The sequence below is a fragment of the Microtus pennsylvanicus genome, chromosome 16 (genome assembly GCF_037038515.1).
Source record: "Microtus pennsylvanicus isolate mMicPen1 chromosome 16, mMicPen1.hap1, whole genome shotgun sequence".
NCBI classification, from domain to species: Eukaryota; Metazoa; Chordata; class Mammalia; order Rodentia; family Cricetidae; genus Microtus; species Microtus pennsylvanicus.
The window spans coordinates 28293390-28310619 of NC_134594.1; the positions used below are offsets into that span (position 1 = coordinate 28293390).

At 34.3% G+C, this 17230-nt stretch overlaps 1 protein-coding gene across 3 annotated transcripts in view; it reads right to left on the reverse strand.

Moving 5' to 3' along the window:
- Positions 1 to 17230, reverse strand: part of Nbea (neurobeachin) — a 492297-nt gene that overhangs the window by 399388 nt on the left and 75679 nt on the right. For all 3 annotated transcript variants that reach the window (XM_075950839.1, XM_075950838.1, XM_075950840.1), the window contains exons 9-10: positions 7674 to 7871; positions 6720 to 6853 (exon numbers count right to left, since the gene is read on the reverse strand). In XM_075950839.1, coding sequence (XP_075806954.1) covers positions 6720 to 6853; positions 7674 to 7871 — 332 coding nt within the window. The remainder of the gene's footprint in view (positions 1 to 6719; positions 6854 to 7673; positions 7872 to 17230) is intronic.

The following is a 17230-nucleotide window of genomic DNA, read 5'->3' on the forward strand; positions in this document are numbered from 1 at the left end:
TGTAACTTTACTCAGTAATTATAGATACAAATTATGAAGTGCAACCTAAGTACAAATCCTAAAAATTCCTTTTAATGTGTAAGCAATATAAACTTATTTCTTCTCTGGATTATATCACCCTTATTCAATGTTCCCTATCAACCAGTAGCTCTACTTGTGGGCAAACAAACAAAATCCTGACCACTTGATTAAAGCAGAAAAGGCAGCACAAAAATTATATTTCAAAATTCTCCATGTCATCTTTCTGTAACTAGATTAAAGTTTGTAAGAGACACTGGTTACAAGTGTTCTTAAATAAAACATTTGAAAGTTTCATTTGAGAAATCTTCTCAAATCATGGAGTTGAAGCTGTCAGTACATACATATATGTACTTGCTTCTCATGAATGTCTAGATACTAGCTATAATACTGATGAATGCCATGATTCCTTTTAGGGATCCAAGTCATTCACAATTTTACAAAAACAAGAAAACAAGATTTTGCTACTTTTATTAAAATAACAATCTCATGGCATGTTACTCTGATGATATGTTAATCAATTTCCATAACTTACAGCTTCTTCCTCTTCTAATTGTTAAGGATATTCACTGTAGACCAAGAATCAAGAAGGCGTTAACTAAAGATCACACCTTGGCCTAAGTATTAATAGTTCCTCTTCCCAAATACTTTTTATGTAAAAAAAAATAACTGTACATACATATTAATGGAGTTACATGTTATCTCTATCTCTATAACTGTGTGATATTTAAGAGAGTTAAAGATAGCTACATCCTTATGCATCACTTATAGCAAAGGCATTCATATGATAAAGACGTTCATGGTTTCTTCTCTTAGTTGTCTTAGCTAGAGTCACAGTACCATGTAAGAGCACATCAGAACTCCTCAGTCCCATCAAACTATAACTCAGTACATACTGATTCTGTTCCCACTGATCTTTCTAGATTTAATTTCTAAACTTTCCTTATGTGAAACTAGGCACAAACTTTAGCAGAAATAATTTAATTGATGTGCATGTTTAAGATGTTCCAACAAATAAGATTAACTCAATAACTTACAATCTGCTATGAGCTAATATTTTTAAAATTCCCTTTATTTTATACAAGTTGTAAGCTAGCTCTCAGAGTTACAAAAGATCCATTTCAAATCTGCAACTGCTCTGAGCCAACTGTAACTTCAAAGAGGACAGAATCTCCAAACCTTTCCAGATTCTCTTCGATCTTTGCCATATTGTGATTTTGCCTTTGGACTGAGTTACCATGTAATAAAAGATGAGACTTAAAAGTAGACATTTTGCTAGTAACTTGTTCAAAAAGACATTAATCTCTCTGCCAAAGGAAACTCTTACCCCCATGAAAGCCTCTAAATGATATCCCAACAAAGTAATACCAAAGCAATCCTACAAAGGCATTCTGTTTCTGTCAGGTCAATAAGGGAGAGATTCTCAATGATGTTACCTGAAACATGTCAGATGAACCACAAAGAAAAAATTTGAATTTGGAACACATTTTAATTTGGAAATAACTAGTATTTTTAACCGTTACATATTTATACACAAATCTTTCAAATACATTATTTAAAATTGTCTTCTCTGCATTATGTAATCAACAGTAAAAGAAACATTTGCTGTTCTGAAAATTGCACTGTATAGAGAGACACGCCTATCAACAGATGAAGAGTTTGCTCAGATTAAGTACAACTGATGCTCTAAAAAAATCTAAGACCTTAGTCACATTCAGATTGTGAATCTTCTTGAAGAAAAATTGAAAAGCAACCAACATTAAGTGAATAATCTATGGGGTCCCCAAATCTATGAAGGGCTTTAAGGAACATTTTAGAACAGGTTAATAAGGATCCAGTCTTCTGTCTAGATAAATAAAACAAGCATGGCCACCTGCCGTCTATTATTTCTATGTGCTATACTTAAGAAGTTTCACTTCAAAGATGGTTTCCTTACAATTCAGTGTTTTTTTTTTACAATGGCAGACAAGAAAATGCAACTATTAAATGTAGCAATATGTTCTTCCACAGAAGTATAAAAAACAAGGAAATAAAATTAAATGAATTGTCTTAGCAAATATCTAATAAAGTATTTAAATAAAATCAAAATAAAAGTATCAATTATATTTTATATCAACAACAGCAACCTCCACAAGGAGAAACCATCTTATACAAATATTGGTTTTACTTATTTGGCTTAGCATAGACAATCACCTGCTACATTTTGGCTAGTTGGTGTAAAAGTTCATACTAAACTCTAAAAATCTATGTATAGCAGTAAATTTTTCTGAATTAAAAATCAAAAAATATTTTATGTCACTTTAATGAATAAAGTAAAATAAGATTAAGGTAGTTAGACAAGGAAGCTTAAAGGTAATACTGTTGTTTTATGTATGACAAAAGAGCTAATTAAGATTTTGCTAAGGGAACACAAAAGTCAACTTAATTACAGGAATAACTTTGGTAAGTCAAGACAGAAAGATTTAAGACAGAAAGAAAAGAATTATTTAACGTTACTAAACTACCAAGTTCCAATTTTCACCTCGTTAGAGAACCTTTGAAATACATGATCACTGATGCAAATGTTCTATGAAATTCTGTGAGTAGTGTCTTACATTCCATCATTCTAGGTAAAAACCTATAGTGATAATTAAAAGTAAAAGCACAGACCTACATGACTTCATTTAAATTATTATTTGAAATCAATTTTTAACTTAAGAAATATTATAGTTTAAGATACCACTTAAAAATGAGATTCTAGAAGCATTCATAATGTTCCACGTGTGGCTCTGAAATCAGGCCTTTGTGATCAGAACCTTTACAACCACTCTCACTAAGTTCCTACGATCCTGTGACTACTCACTTTCATTCTTTCTCATCAACAGCAGAACACAGTTAGGTCACATAACTTAAGATTTGAAATATTTTGTGGGGCTATAGTTTACAAATGATAGTAGTTTATTTCTTTTACGTTGTACAGAAATAATGTATTGCTGGCACTTAACAATCACATTTTGTCATTTATCTTTGAAAAGTCTTTAGTAAACTGACAGCCGAAGTGAATACACAACAAATGGGTAAGTACTCAATGAATATAATATACAACTTCTATCAACTCAAGACCAACCCTATGATCTGAAATCAAAGAGAACAGAGTTAAGACCAAAACATCTTCTATATTTATCTTTGCTCCACACAATTTCTGCTGAAAACTTCCAATGTACTTTTGCTTCATAGAAAAAAATCAACTTAGATCATTTGTTCAAAAAACGTTTACACAGTTACACAATAAAGAAAGAATGCTTGTTTTGTGTGTATCACCTAACGTTTTGAACTGTTTGTTCTTACTTTAAAATGTCTAATTTTGTCTGAACAAGGATGGGGTCAAAAGTATTTGGATTTTTTTTTAGTTCATGGGGATGTTAATAATTATAAGGAGCATGTATTTTCACCTGTATACACTTGCCTAATTTATTAATGAAATGCAAATTCCTGAACAACTCCAACATGTATTGCCACAAGCTATTTGACTCTGCTCAGCATTATTCAGACACAAGTCAGTTACAGTTTTGCATAATAATGAAGGTACACAGCCAGGCAGTGATGGCACAGGCCTTTAATCCTAGCACTCGGGAGGCAGAGGCAGGTGGATCTCTGTGAATTCGAGGTCAGCCTGGTCTACAAGAGCTAGTTCCAGGACAGAAACCAAAAAAGCTATGGAGAAACCCTGTCTCGAAAATACAAAATAAATAAATAAATAATGAAGGTACATGTATGTATTTTCTTTAAGGCAATAGAGACAATAACTTCTAGAGATTAAATACTACAGTAGAAGGCAAATCCAATGGCCAACTGAAGAAAAATCATCTTAGAATGTTTAAGTTTCTGAATCTAGTGTTGATTTCTATACTGTGTTCAAAGTTCAAGTTCTAGTCTTATCTCACTCACTATATAACTAGTTACTTAACGTAAATAACATCACATTATTTATAGAAAGAAAGTCATATGTAAAGTAATACGAACCTTTGCTGTATTATCTTATAAAGTATAATGGTATGGAGTATTGAAAACACAAAATCAAAGCATACACCCTTGTAGAATCACTTAGCTCACTCACCCTAATAACAAACCCAGAGGGCACAGGGATCTATCAACACAGTTTGTTGTACTTATTCACCATAGCTCTAAGTCCCAATTATTCCAAAGCTACAGTGGTACAAACTATGGTGTGAAACAGTTAATAATGTAGTGTAAATTACACTAATAATATTAAGCTCAAGATCTGAATCCTAGACTAAGTGACCAGAAAGTTCAAGAATTGAGTAATAACATATTAATGCAACATCGGGATAAATAAAGATAGAAAAATCATCCTGCACGAGTAAGTCACCCATCCAGAATCCAAAAGAACAAGCTTCTCCTCATTGAGGGAGTTTAATCTTGCACTCCCCTATGCAGAACAAAACTGAGGCTATGAAAAGAGTAAAAAGTCTTATAAAAAGGCGCTGCTTAGTGCATGGAAAAATATGTTTCAGAATGAAACATAGAAACCAGAGCTGAATTTCTCTTGAAAGAAACTGAAAATGAAAAATTATTGTAATTTTATTGTATATTTAATGCACAAGAGGGTTTTAAAAATATATATTGAATTTTCATTAGAAAATTAAAACATTACAAAATGATTCTTATTCCTTTGAAACAAGTTAATACTGGCTAACCTAAAATGATAACCTAAACTTGAGGTCTTATTCATCTGTATGAATTAATAAGCCTAAAATAAGAAATTGTATAAACCTTTATATAGCTAAAAATCTGTATTTGTCAAATGAGGAAGAAATCCTCTGTAACAAGCTGCTTTTAGCATTCTATGAATAAAGAGCTCTCTTGCTGACACACTCAGTATTATATGTTGGTCCCTGTGAAGAGTGAATATTAAAAGACTGTACAACTGACAATACTTATAAACAGCATGCCCCAGATATCAAGGACTTTAATATGCTTAATTAATTAACAATAGGAAAGAAAGCAAGGCAGCATACAATGGAATCCCACAGCGTCTTAGATGGGCACATGCACTGTTATTAAAGAGGACTGCAATATCTTTTCTATGGCATGTGTTCTATCAGCTATAAACTAAGTACAAAATGTATATTGTTAAATAAATTAGAATTAGTGATTATGAGAGGGAACTAAAATGGATAATAAAAACAACTTAAAAAATCAGAATGTTGAATTCTTTACTTTCACCTCCTTGATTAAATAATGAGTTTTGAACTCAAGCACAAAAAACTAACGTAAGTATTGGTGAAAAGGTCCAAATCACCATTACATGTGTTATTAGCACTAAGATTTTATATTAGCTGTCCATAAGGAAATACATTATCATGGTAATTTTAGTTGTAATAATCTAATCTATCTTCATTCTAGACCTTCATGGGGAAATTTCTCTTTCAGGTTAAAAAAATTATGAATTCTAAGTAACTCCTAAAGACTGTTTAAATTGCACACCATATCATCTGGTTTTTCTTCACAGCACTTAGTTTAAAATACGGGTCATAATGCATCACACTCCCCTTAGGTAAAACTAGCAAAACATGTGTTTTAATTTAAATTCAGAATCATAAGAAAATGGTCTGTTTGTTTTTGTTTGTCTGTTTTCACTAAACTGATCTACTACAGGATCAAAATGAGCAAATATTCACCGTAAAGTAATAGTCCAAAGGACACAACCTCAGGTTTCATTTTCCCCTCAGAGCTTTTGACTTTTACAACTCCAACCTTAACATTACGTTGAAATAAAGGATGCTCTATAGATAGGCATTGAATGTCATAAATGAGTATGGTTCTTACAAAACAACATTCATAATAAAGGAAAAATATCACTATCAACACTAATACAGAAGTCTTCAAAGTCAACTCAGCTAATTTGAGAAAACTATGCCTTACATTTTAATGAATATAAAACTTTCCCTATAATTCTATTTATTGGTTAGTCATTAATTCAAAATGCAACAACCCATTAAAAAGCTACTGTATATATACATGCTAATGAGACTATTTTATTCTGGACTAAAAGAACAAAGAGGCTATATAGTGCTGGAATTTATCCTCAACTTTAAAAAATACATAAATAAAAGTTTGATATATGAAGTACTTTTAATAAAATACGGGAAGTTATGAGAAGTAAACATGAATTCAACTTCACTGAAAAGACATTTCATTTTACCTGATCATGAACAAACCACCATCTTTTTGTGTCCCTCAAAGATGAACTATATTTAAAGGAAAGTTTATGTTAATACTGTTCTAATTTTGGATCATAGCATAGAATTATAAAATGAGTAAGTCTTCAAGTTATAAACTATATAACTTATTGGAAATACCTTACCTGAGTAGTTTCATATGATCTGACAGGACTATGAGTACTTGCTATGGGTAAGTTTGGAGCTAACTAATAAGCCTTTTCCTTAACTGCATATCATAATCACTTTATTATATATAGAATTATTTCTTTCATTTTCTAGGGAGGGATTTTTTTATGATAATCAAAATCTAAGCATTGGTGTTTTTTATATTATGCAGATATATGTCTGCCTCAATCCTAAAAACATTCTTACTAGCACTTAAGACCCAAATACTGCACTATGTTATAGAGCATGAAATCTACACGAATGAACTAAGTGAATAAGTAGTAGCATACTGTATATTCAAAAAGAACTTACCAGACAGTTGTTTCCACTTGACTGTCATTAAGCTGTCGATTGTCCAGTTGGGCAAAAAGTGGGAAAAGTACTTGAATCCCTCCAATTGAATGGATTGCACTATGAATTGAATGTGTTACTATAGCTTTCACATCCTACATCAAAGACAAAATATTTATTAAACCTCGATGACATGATTTTCATCACTATTTCCTACCCCATGTATCTTTATATGGTTAGTGTATTTTGATATTGTAAGAGCTCTCAAGCATTTAATTATTGTCAGACATACATGAAACATCTTTTATTAACCATCTTTAAAGCTGAAATAAACTGAAAAGGCTTAATCCTAAAACTAGGAAGCTAAATTAAGTTATTGTAGAAGAAATAAATATTGGGCTTCAGGACATCAAATAATTTTCAAGTTGGCAGTTAAGACATTTTCAAATGATATTTTTCATACATAGGAACTTCATGTTCAGGAAGTCAACAGATTTTATTTTGAAGAAAAAAGAAACACAACAATAGAGTTATCCAAGTCAATATGCAACAAATTTCTCAGTCAAAAAAAAAAAAGCTTGTTTGAAGAATTCAAAATTAGCCCACGCTGGCCTCAAACTCTTGATCCTCCTGCCTCTGTCTCCTTCAGCAAATCCTACCAGTGTGCACCACCACAACCAGCATAGCTGGAGAGACGGCTCAGAGGTTAAGAGCATCATTGCCTGCTCTTCCAAAGGTCCTGAGTTCAATTCCCAGCAACCACATGGTGGCTCACAACCATCTGTAATGGGGTCTGATGCCCTCTTCTGGCCTGCAGGCATACACACAGACATTGTATACATAATAAATAAATATTTAAAAAAAAGAATTCAAAATTAAAAGCAGTAGCGTTTGTAGGAGAGCAATGCTTACTGTGGGAAATGAAGTCACTCAGTGCAGACCTGACTGCAGGAGTACAAAACCCCACCCACTTACCTGGAGCATTAATGCATGTGGAGAATGCACAAATATGGATGCATTTTCCTTTGGTGAGGACTCTAGGCAAAGCTGAGCATCGGTGGCCTTGGCGTTGTATGAGAAGGCAATACTACTTGCAAGTTTCCCATCATACAGAACCTGCTTGTGATGTTCTGCCAAATGAATATCACTCTCAGACTTAAATTTGAAGGTACTCTGTAAAAATAAAGCTTCATTAATATTGCTTTAAAGGAAGAGTAAACTTTGAATTTTTAAATCAGAGAAACAACCAACTACAGTAGTGATTTATTTTGTTCCCTCCAGATATCTAGCACTAGACAGGAGTGGAACATATCTTGTTAATATCACTTTATTTCTGAAAGTTGTTTGATTTACTAACAGTGATTTTTTTTAGAATAACTAAGATTAATTCAAATACTTACAAACACTGCAGACCAAGTACATCTTGCCAAATTCAAGCAGTTTCCTGCTTGTGGTCTGACTACTCTCTATCGTCTTTCTAACTCCAATCTGTTTGCAAACTACTAATACCAGATGTAAGTCAAGATAAAGGCAAGACACATAGTTAATAACATGTATCCAAAATCATGTGCAGTACTTTTACATTAAAATATTTAGTTATTTCAATAATAGAAATAGACCAAACTGCCCTATTTAGATCAGATGTTTCATTCTACTTAATTATGTAAAATACAGAGCACTTCTCACCTCGAAGCTTTGATTTTTACTTTTAAAACTCACTGCTTCACACTTCTCAAGATAAATGTTTCAAAATATGCCATCTTAAAACTAAAATTTTATTTTTGTCCTTAATATATACTCTGCAAAAACTCACAACCAGAATTTCTAAAAATATTTAGTGAAATTATGGTTTAGGCAGGTAGTGATGCTGCCAAAATAAAGCTATATGATTTTTCCATTCTGGCTGACTGTATTACAACATTTACCATACATTTTACTAAAATTAAAATGGTTAGTATCTGTACTTATATACTATTTTTAAACTACCATTTAATAAATCTGTTAGCATGTTGACTTCCGTTGCAGATCACCAATCAGAGAAAACTTAACCTGAGAAATAAGACATGAGTTAATCTGTAGAAACAAAATATCGTATGGAAGATAAAGAAAATCAAGAACAACCAAAGTCACCCAGATAAAGAAGGAATTCTGAAAGGGCTGAGTGGGCAAGGGGAGAGCTGTAGTGTGACCAGGGAGGACAGATCTGGCAGTTGTGGTTGAAAAGTCACATGGAGATCCTGGGAGCACTAGCTGAGACTGGAGTAGCATATGTCCTAGCTTCATCAATGAAGGAAAGACTTTTCATGACATCTGAACCATAGATGAGACTGTGAGGGAAGGGTCAAGATTATACACAAAGGGGTTTAACTGGGGCTGGGTGCCCCTTGCTTGATCCGGTCTCTCACTTTTTTATCTTTACTGCAGCTGGTTACATGAGGGGAAATTGCAAAGGTATCCGGACAACTCTTGTCTAACATATACCCTGAATCAAGACAAGACAGATGTTCGCTAGGCTTGTTCCCAGTTCCCAAGTATCTCTGAAGCATATGTCCAAGACAAGACAGATGTTGCTAGGCTTGTTCCCAGTTCCCAAGTATCTCTGAAGCATATGTCCAAGCATCAGATAAACTGACTGATGACTGAGTGTTTAAAAATGTTTTCTTTTGCTTCCTAATGATCAAACTTTCCTTTAATTCCTTGAATAAAATACAGGTATTCTCTAAACTTATAATGAACTATGTTGATTTTTCAATTAGAAAATCAAATATTACATAAATCGCTAGCACTGAGAGTTTTTGCTACTCTCATAAGGATCTCGAAAGCATACGTTTTTTTCAACTGCAAGAGATACTCATTGTTTCTCTATAAGGCTATGAATAAATATATACTCATAAACATTTAATAGGATAGCAAGATCCATGAACAAGTAATAAAGTTAAATAAGACGTTTACTAATGTGTGCACTAACATATAACAATAACTTGTGTGAAAATGTGTATTACATATAGGCCACAGCTGCAAAAACATAACAACTCAAACTCCCTGCTTGTTTAAAATATACTAAGGTATTAAATCATTCCCATAAAATTAAAATGTTAATTTCCTTAATAACTTTCAAAATTGATTTATATTTTAAGAATTTTTCTGAATAAATCATAATATGAATTATAAATTTCATATTATAAAACATTATTTTATAAAAAATAGGAATTTAATTTTTGGCCATTCTACCAAAATAAATCCCAGTTCAATGTGATCAACATCAAAATTCTAACACAATTCTTAACAGATTTTGAAAGGACAATTCTCAGCTTTATATGAAAAAGAAACTGTATACGTTAAACAATTAAAAAAAACTTGCTCAGCCATGCTCAATGCAGCTAAGATGGTGCTTAGCAGAAGAAGGGATAAACAAAATGTGGTATATTCACACAATGGAGTATTATCCAACTGTTTAGAAAAATGACATCAGGAAATTTGCAGGCAAATAGATGGAACTAGAAAAGAACATGCTAAGTGTTTTAACCAAGACCCAGAAAGATATTGTATTTTTGTATTCTCTTAAACATGAATATTATTCATAAACTAAATGATATCCAAGCTACAATCCGTATACCCAAAAAGGTTATTCAGTAAGGACAAGTAGGGATGCATGGATCTTTCCGGGAGGGAGGAAATAGAATAGATTTTATGGGTGGTCTGGGAGTCAAGGGAAGGGGAACAGGAAGTTCAGATGTAGGGGAGAGATGGGATTGAGGAAGGGAATGGGGGGAGACAGTTAAAACTGAGGAGTATTTGCTAATAATGGTAGGGAAACCAACTGCAGTGGAAACTTCCTAAATATATGAAGACAATCTTAATGAAGTCTCCAAATAATGAAGGAGACAGTCCCAATTGGCCATCTCTTACCATCAGATTCAGGGTTCAGAACACCTGATTGGAACTGGATTGTATCTAATTGACATGTTGGGCAAGAAGTCCCATGGAGGCTGGTACCAAGATAAAGAGCTTGCTCTCTACAAACTGAGAGCATTGCTCCATTGGTAAAGACAACACTCACACAACTCAATGAATATGGAGAAGTCAAGCTGGTGCCTTCATAGAATCTTCACCCCTCCATTCTACTGTCTTTGGTAAGGGAAGATAATCTGTGGGCTAGCAAAAGAGAAACATAAACACCAACGAAGCTAAAAACTTTTTATGTATAATCTGTCTTGCCTGCAAAATACGCTAAGGGAATTGAGGCACAAAGTTTGTGGGAGTAACCAACCAATGTCTGATTTAAGTTAAGGCCCACTCCACAAAATGAAACCCAAACCTGACACTCACCAAAAACCAGAGATTAGATAGCCCAGGGTCCTAAGCTAAAACCAAATACTAAAACAACAACAACAACAAAAGTAGCAATATAATGACTCTAAATGACATTCTGCTACACTCACAGATCCACACTTTGTTCACTCATCAGCAGAGAAAATTCCTCCAGCAGCAGAGGGAACAAAGAGACCCTCAGCCAGACATTACGCATAGAGTGAGAGATCTTTGAATCCACTTCTCTAGATAGAATGTCTCCATCAAATCCCTCTCTTCAGAGTTCAGGTAACCCCACAAAAGAAGAGGCTGAAAAAGTGTAAGAGCCAGAAGGGATGGAACGCCAGGGTAACAAGGCCCTCTAAATCAAATGAGCAAGGCTCATATGAACTCATAGAGACTGAAGCTGCAAGCACAGGGTCTACATGCACATATATTACAGTTCTCAGTTTAATATTTTCTTTTAAAATATCAAAGATCAATGTTTATTAAAACTTTAAGTATAAATAACTAAAATGAATAAAAAAGGCCTTTTGATCTACTTTTACTCCAACATCTAGGTCCTCTGTTCCTTGCCTTTTGGAGAAAACATTGCATTGTGAAATTTACTATGCAGATATGCCAACAGAAGAAAGAGAAAGAAGAAAGAGAAAGAAGTTGGCTTCCTACTCCTGACATCAATTCCTCTACATTCTACCTAGTTTAGTATTTTTATGGGAGTCCTGAGTATGTGAACAACTGTGTCTCGAGTTCTTGCAGCTCTTTTCTTTCTGGTGGTTTGCCTTGTCCAAGTCTGATGTGATGGTTTTGTTTTATGTTATCATATTTTATTTGGTCATGTTTTGTTGATATATCTTAGAAGTCTGTTGTTTTCTATAAAGGCAGAAAGGAGAATCAGATGAGAGAGGAGATGGGGAGGACCTGGGAGGAAGAATTCTTAATCAGGATATATTGCTAGAGAAAAGAATGTATTTATAATAAAAAATAAAAGTGGAAAAATAAACATTCTTAAGAACTTTCAAAATAGATTCGTATTTAAAATTTCTTCTAAATAAATAATAATATATTTATAAAATTAGAACTTAATTTTAGTCTCAAATTTCCTAAAAAAATACAAATATATGTAAAAATATAAGTAAATATATTATAGATACTGTCTACACAGAGAATGTACAACAATATTGCTGTTATACATTATCATTCTTATGAGACCTTACATTGTCTATTAGCATGCCACCATGAGGAGACCTGACATAGAACAGTGGCTTCTTATTCCAATGATGTCATATGTATTGGTTTTATGCAAAATAAAAAAAAATCCGGAGAATATAAGTAGTTAATAGAGAATACAAAACAGACTGAAAGAAATTGGTAAACAGTGTAAGATCACATATATTTCTAACATCCTGAATTTAAATTTAATTTCTTTTCAAGAACAAAGACTTTTCTGATAATCTGAGTTCAATACAGAGGCAATCAAATTTAACTGGTGCCTTCATTTAGGCAACTTTCGCAGTTTACAAAGAATTACAGAGAATTCCAAGTGTAACTGTGGGAGCAGCTTAATTTTTTTTCATATATACCTATTGCTTTATACACAAAGCTGGGGATACTGTTGCTGTGTTTTGGTAAATAATTCTTCTAAAAAAAAAAAAAGAACTGGCATATCTATCTTGGTAGGCCCTGAATACACTGAAAGCGCAATTAAGAGAATATGAATGAATTCCCTGTCAAAACACATTACATCACGTAAAACCTACAGCACCTATCTCCAGGAAAACAAATCACATCACACAGAAAAGAAGAATGAACAGAAGGACTTGTTCTACAAAACGAATTATTTAGCACTCATTTATTCACACGCTCATGCGCAAAGGATATAAACGCATTATACATAAGCACATTATTACTTATGTTGAATACATCATCCATTTTAGTGTTCTTTTTAATCAATTTTAAATTATACAATAATCTTTCCTTATGATACAATTGGCAGCTGGGCTTCACTAAAGACTGGCTGTTGAAAGATATCTCAAGTCAGGAAATGATGTCAAAGGACAGAAGAGAAAACGTCCAGTGAGTTACACCCCCTGAATGTCCTCTATTAGGTTGACTCACAGGATCTTCAGCTTTAATTTCCATGATAAAATGTCATTCATTTTGTAGTAATGTAGAATGGCTGTGGATGTGTGCATAAATGTACTCTGACTGGATCAAAACTTCAAAATCCCCAACCAACAGCAGAGGTCCCCGTATCTCTACTATACTAGTGACAATGGTTGTTTTCCTAGGACTCACAGAATTCTGGCTTGTAAGACTGGTTTTCTTTCCTAACTTTAAAAATACAACAACAACAAACACTTTATTTCATCTCTATGATTTTCTTTGTGTGGTTTTCCAAACCATTGCCTCCTCAATTAATTTCCACTTTTCTTTCCCTGTTTTCAACAGTTTACTTTATCTTTGGCTCTCCATTTTTCTGTCTTGTTTGGTTGGTTGTTTTTTGTTTGTTTAATTGACTTTTTATGGTGTTCTTGTTTTATCTGAGCATCTAAAATTGTTTATTGGACATCAGCCTGGTTTCCAAAGGGAAGGCTGGACAAAAATATTAAAACAAAAAACTGAACAAAGACCATGAAGAACCAATCCTTCTCTAACCTGGGTGCTCACCTTGTGATTTCTCTACCTCCCTAGGATTTGGACACAACCAGAAGAGAGTTGGAGATGCAGGTAAACGAGCCATCTAACTCAAAATACACAGATGGATGACGGTCAGGGACAGAGCCATCTGGGACACTGTGCAGGCATTCTGGCTAGGGTGTGAGTAACAGAAGAAGTGGAAGAGTTTGGAAGCTGGAGGCATGGTATTAGGATTTTCTTTTCAGGAGACTGGCCCCACAAAAGTCCTGTAGGGCAGATATGGCATTGGCTAGCATCTCAAACTGACTTCTTTATTATCAAGTGCCTTTCAGATGGCTACCATGAATAGGTCCCCAGAACCTCTTTGTCTAATGTAGATGCAACACTGCATATGGTACTTAACACTGATGGCATAAATCCTAATAATGGTTCCTGCAGCATTATTAGGTCCTCCTTTAAAGTACTCCTGGAGTTCTGCAGGGAAGAACTGGTAGACTTCCAGTGTCCAGTCTGCAGGCCCCAGCTACTTCTTGTGCTCTTCCTCCTACGTTTTTTCTTGGCCTTAAAGATAAGCAGTTTGGCATGACTCCAGGCTCTTGGCCAACTGCCAGATGAAATGCATCAATATGGGCTGGTAAGAGCACACTTGCCTGTTCCATTTCCAGGCTGAAGCATAAGTTGGCTGTGTCCTCACACACCTACTGAACACTGTTCAAGAGGTATCTTTGGCTGTCATTCCAGTAGTTAAGTAGGAGGAAATGTCTGACCTATTTTTCAAATTTCTCCACAAAGGTCTTGTGTTTCTTTCCGCTCACCTCATCTTCCTTCTCTGGCTTGGCACTAATCATATAATTGATGGCGTCATTATACAAATTCTAAGTAAACCATTTTTGCAGTTTCCTTAAGTACAGGAGCACTAAACCACAGCATAGGCATGCACCACAGTGAACTCTCTGTGCATCTCCTCCAGCTGCTGCTCCAGTTGCGCTCCTCACAAGGTGCTATGCTCCTCAAACAGCGTTGGGCCTCAGCCATCTCCAGCTTCTTCAGTTGGAGCTGGCACTCATGCATTCTGTACTTGCAGGAGCCCCATGCAAGCTATTCCATCTCTTTCTGAAATTGGTTCAAGTGTGTAACTCTCTTTAAATTTATTTTAAGAGAATTTATCACACCTAAAATATTTTTACATTAGTACTTTAGATACACTTTTTTGTCACTTTCACTTATGCTTAACCTATTAGGAATACCAGCACACAAGAGAACAGAATTAACCAAAAGTTAACAAAAAGTTAATCAAAGCAAGCTTAAAGAAAAAGAATAATGTTCATATCTGTATCATGTTCTAACACTGAGCCATAGTAAGAAAAAAGTATGATTCTGGCCCAAAAGTAGATAGTCCAACTACTATAAAAATCCATATAGATGTTACTTAGCCAAAAGAAACAGATGTACTGTACAGGCCAGCTACACCATTCCTGTGATATGTTTCCCCAGAGGACCCCAGGTCAGCACATCACAGAGACAGTTGCATGTGCGTGTTCATCACAGTTCTAGTCACAGCAGCTGTTATACAACAGGATGACATATAAAATGTGACGAAAATATGCAATGAAATTCTTTTATTTAGCCACAGAAAAGAATGAACCTGTCATTTGCAGGAAAGTGGATGTAACTAATAAAACTAATTATATTTATAAATTTAAGTCAGTTTCATATAGTGCTTTTTGTCATTTGTGGTTTATACATTTTGTATAGATTAAGAAAGTCATGCTTGCGTGTGTAACATAAAAGTAGAAGTAAAGCTGCTGCAACCCACATGAACAGCTACGAAGGCAGCTAAACACAGAGATATCCCTAGTTACAGCACTGTGAGAATTTTTTCTTTGAAGATTTTTCTACAATGGTTATGTGGTTGTTAAATGGGAACTCTATTGGTGAAAATGATGTGTCACAATGGAAAAAGTTAGGAAAGTCCCCTCTTAGGGAGTGCAAAGAGATACAGAAGTGCTGTGGGACAATGGTCTTGTACCCTGTCACTTGTATTATTTTAATAAAACACTGATTGACCAGTAGCCAGGCAAGAAGTATAGGCAGGGAAACCAGAATAGGAGAATTCTGGGGAGAGGAAAGGTTCACTCTGAAGTCTTCACAGAGGAAGCTAAACACAGAAGAAGCACTCACTCACTGATAAAAGGTACCAAGCCACATAGCTAACACAGACAAGAATTATGGGCTAATTTAAGATGTAAGAGTTAATAAGAAGCCTGAGCTAATAAACCAACCAGTTTATAATTAATATAGACCTCTGTGTATTTCTTTGGGATTGAACAGCTGTGGGACTGGGCTGGAAAGAAACTTCTGCCAGCAGGTAAGGGTCCAAGAATATGTAAATGTTCCTGTCAGAATTTCTGGGTCTCATTTGCATCTTTTATTATATTATCTAAATTTCCCAATAAAAAACTGTCAAAGAGTTTTCCACATACAAACTGTTGAATATTAACTGTGCTTTATTATTTCCAACTGAGAAAACTCATATGTGCTCATGCATTTGCAATCTTCAATAACAAAGGCTAAGGTGGCTTGAGACTTTAATAACTTAGTATGATAATTTCTCATGCCATGCCCACAATTAAAGTTATTTCTTGTGTAAAGGTCAGAGTTTAATGTAGGCCCCTGATACCCTATATAAGGACACTATTCATAGAAGAAATACAATGGCTTAGGACTTCTATTAATTTTACCACTGCTTTAAAAGAGCATGCCAAGAAAGAGTCAAATGATCAATTTCTAATTCACAAAGGCATTCAAAAATGCTGGCTCCTTTCTGAGTAGAAGAAGCATGCAACACTTAGATCTCACCCTTTCCCTTATGTGCTGCCAGGAAGATCCTACTGATTCCTAAGCTGCTTACAAAAGTGATATTGGATTTATACTTCACATTATTTATCAACTTCTCACCTTTATTCATATTTTGTCACTGTACTTAATATCATTTAATTGGTGTTTAGGAAAAGTTACTTCACAGTGTGGGGAGATGGCTCATCTCATCAGTAAAGAGTACCTGCTATTCTTGCAGGCTTCCTGGGTTCAATTCCCAGAACCCAAACAGCAGCTCAGAAACATCGGCAAATCCAGTTCCAAAAGACCAATTCCTTCTTTGGGAGTCTATGGGCACCAGGCACACACATGGTGCATAAACATAAATGCAGATAAACACTCATATATGTGTGTGTGTGAATACATATACATATATGTATATATAAGTGTATAAACATATGCAAGTATTTATTTTTTGAAAAGAAAAGTGAACTCAAATATTTTATGATCAAGACAAGGAAAGAGAGAAGACTAGACACATTTTAAATAAAAAATATTAAGACCACCCCCATGCAAACTTAACACAAGGCAGAACAAAAATTCAAATGGAGAAAAAAAAATCATGAAATTTGTAAGTAAATGAATAGAACTAGGCAAAAAAAAAAATCATTCTGAATGAGGTACCCAAGACCAAGAAAAAACAAATATGGAATGTGTTTGCTTTTGTGTGGGTATTAGCTGATAAATCATTAATACTGAGGTTA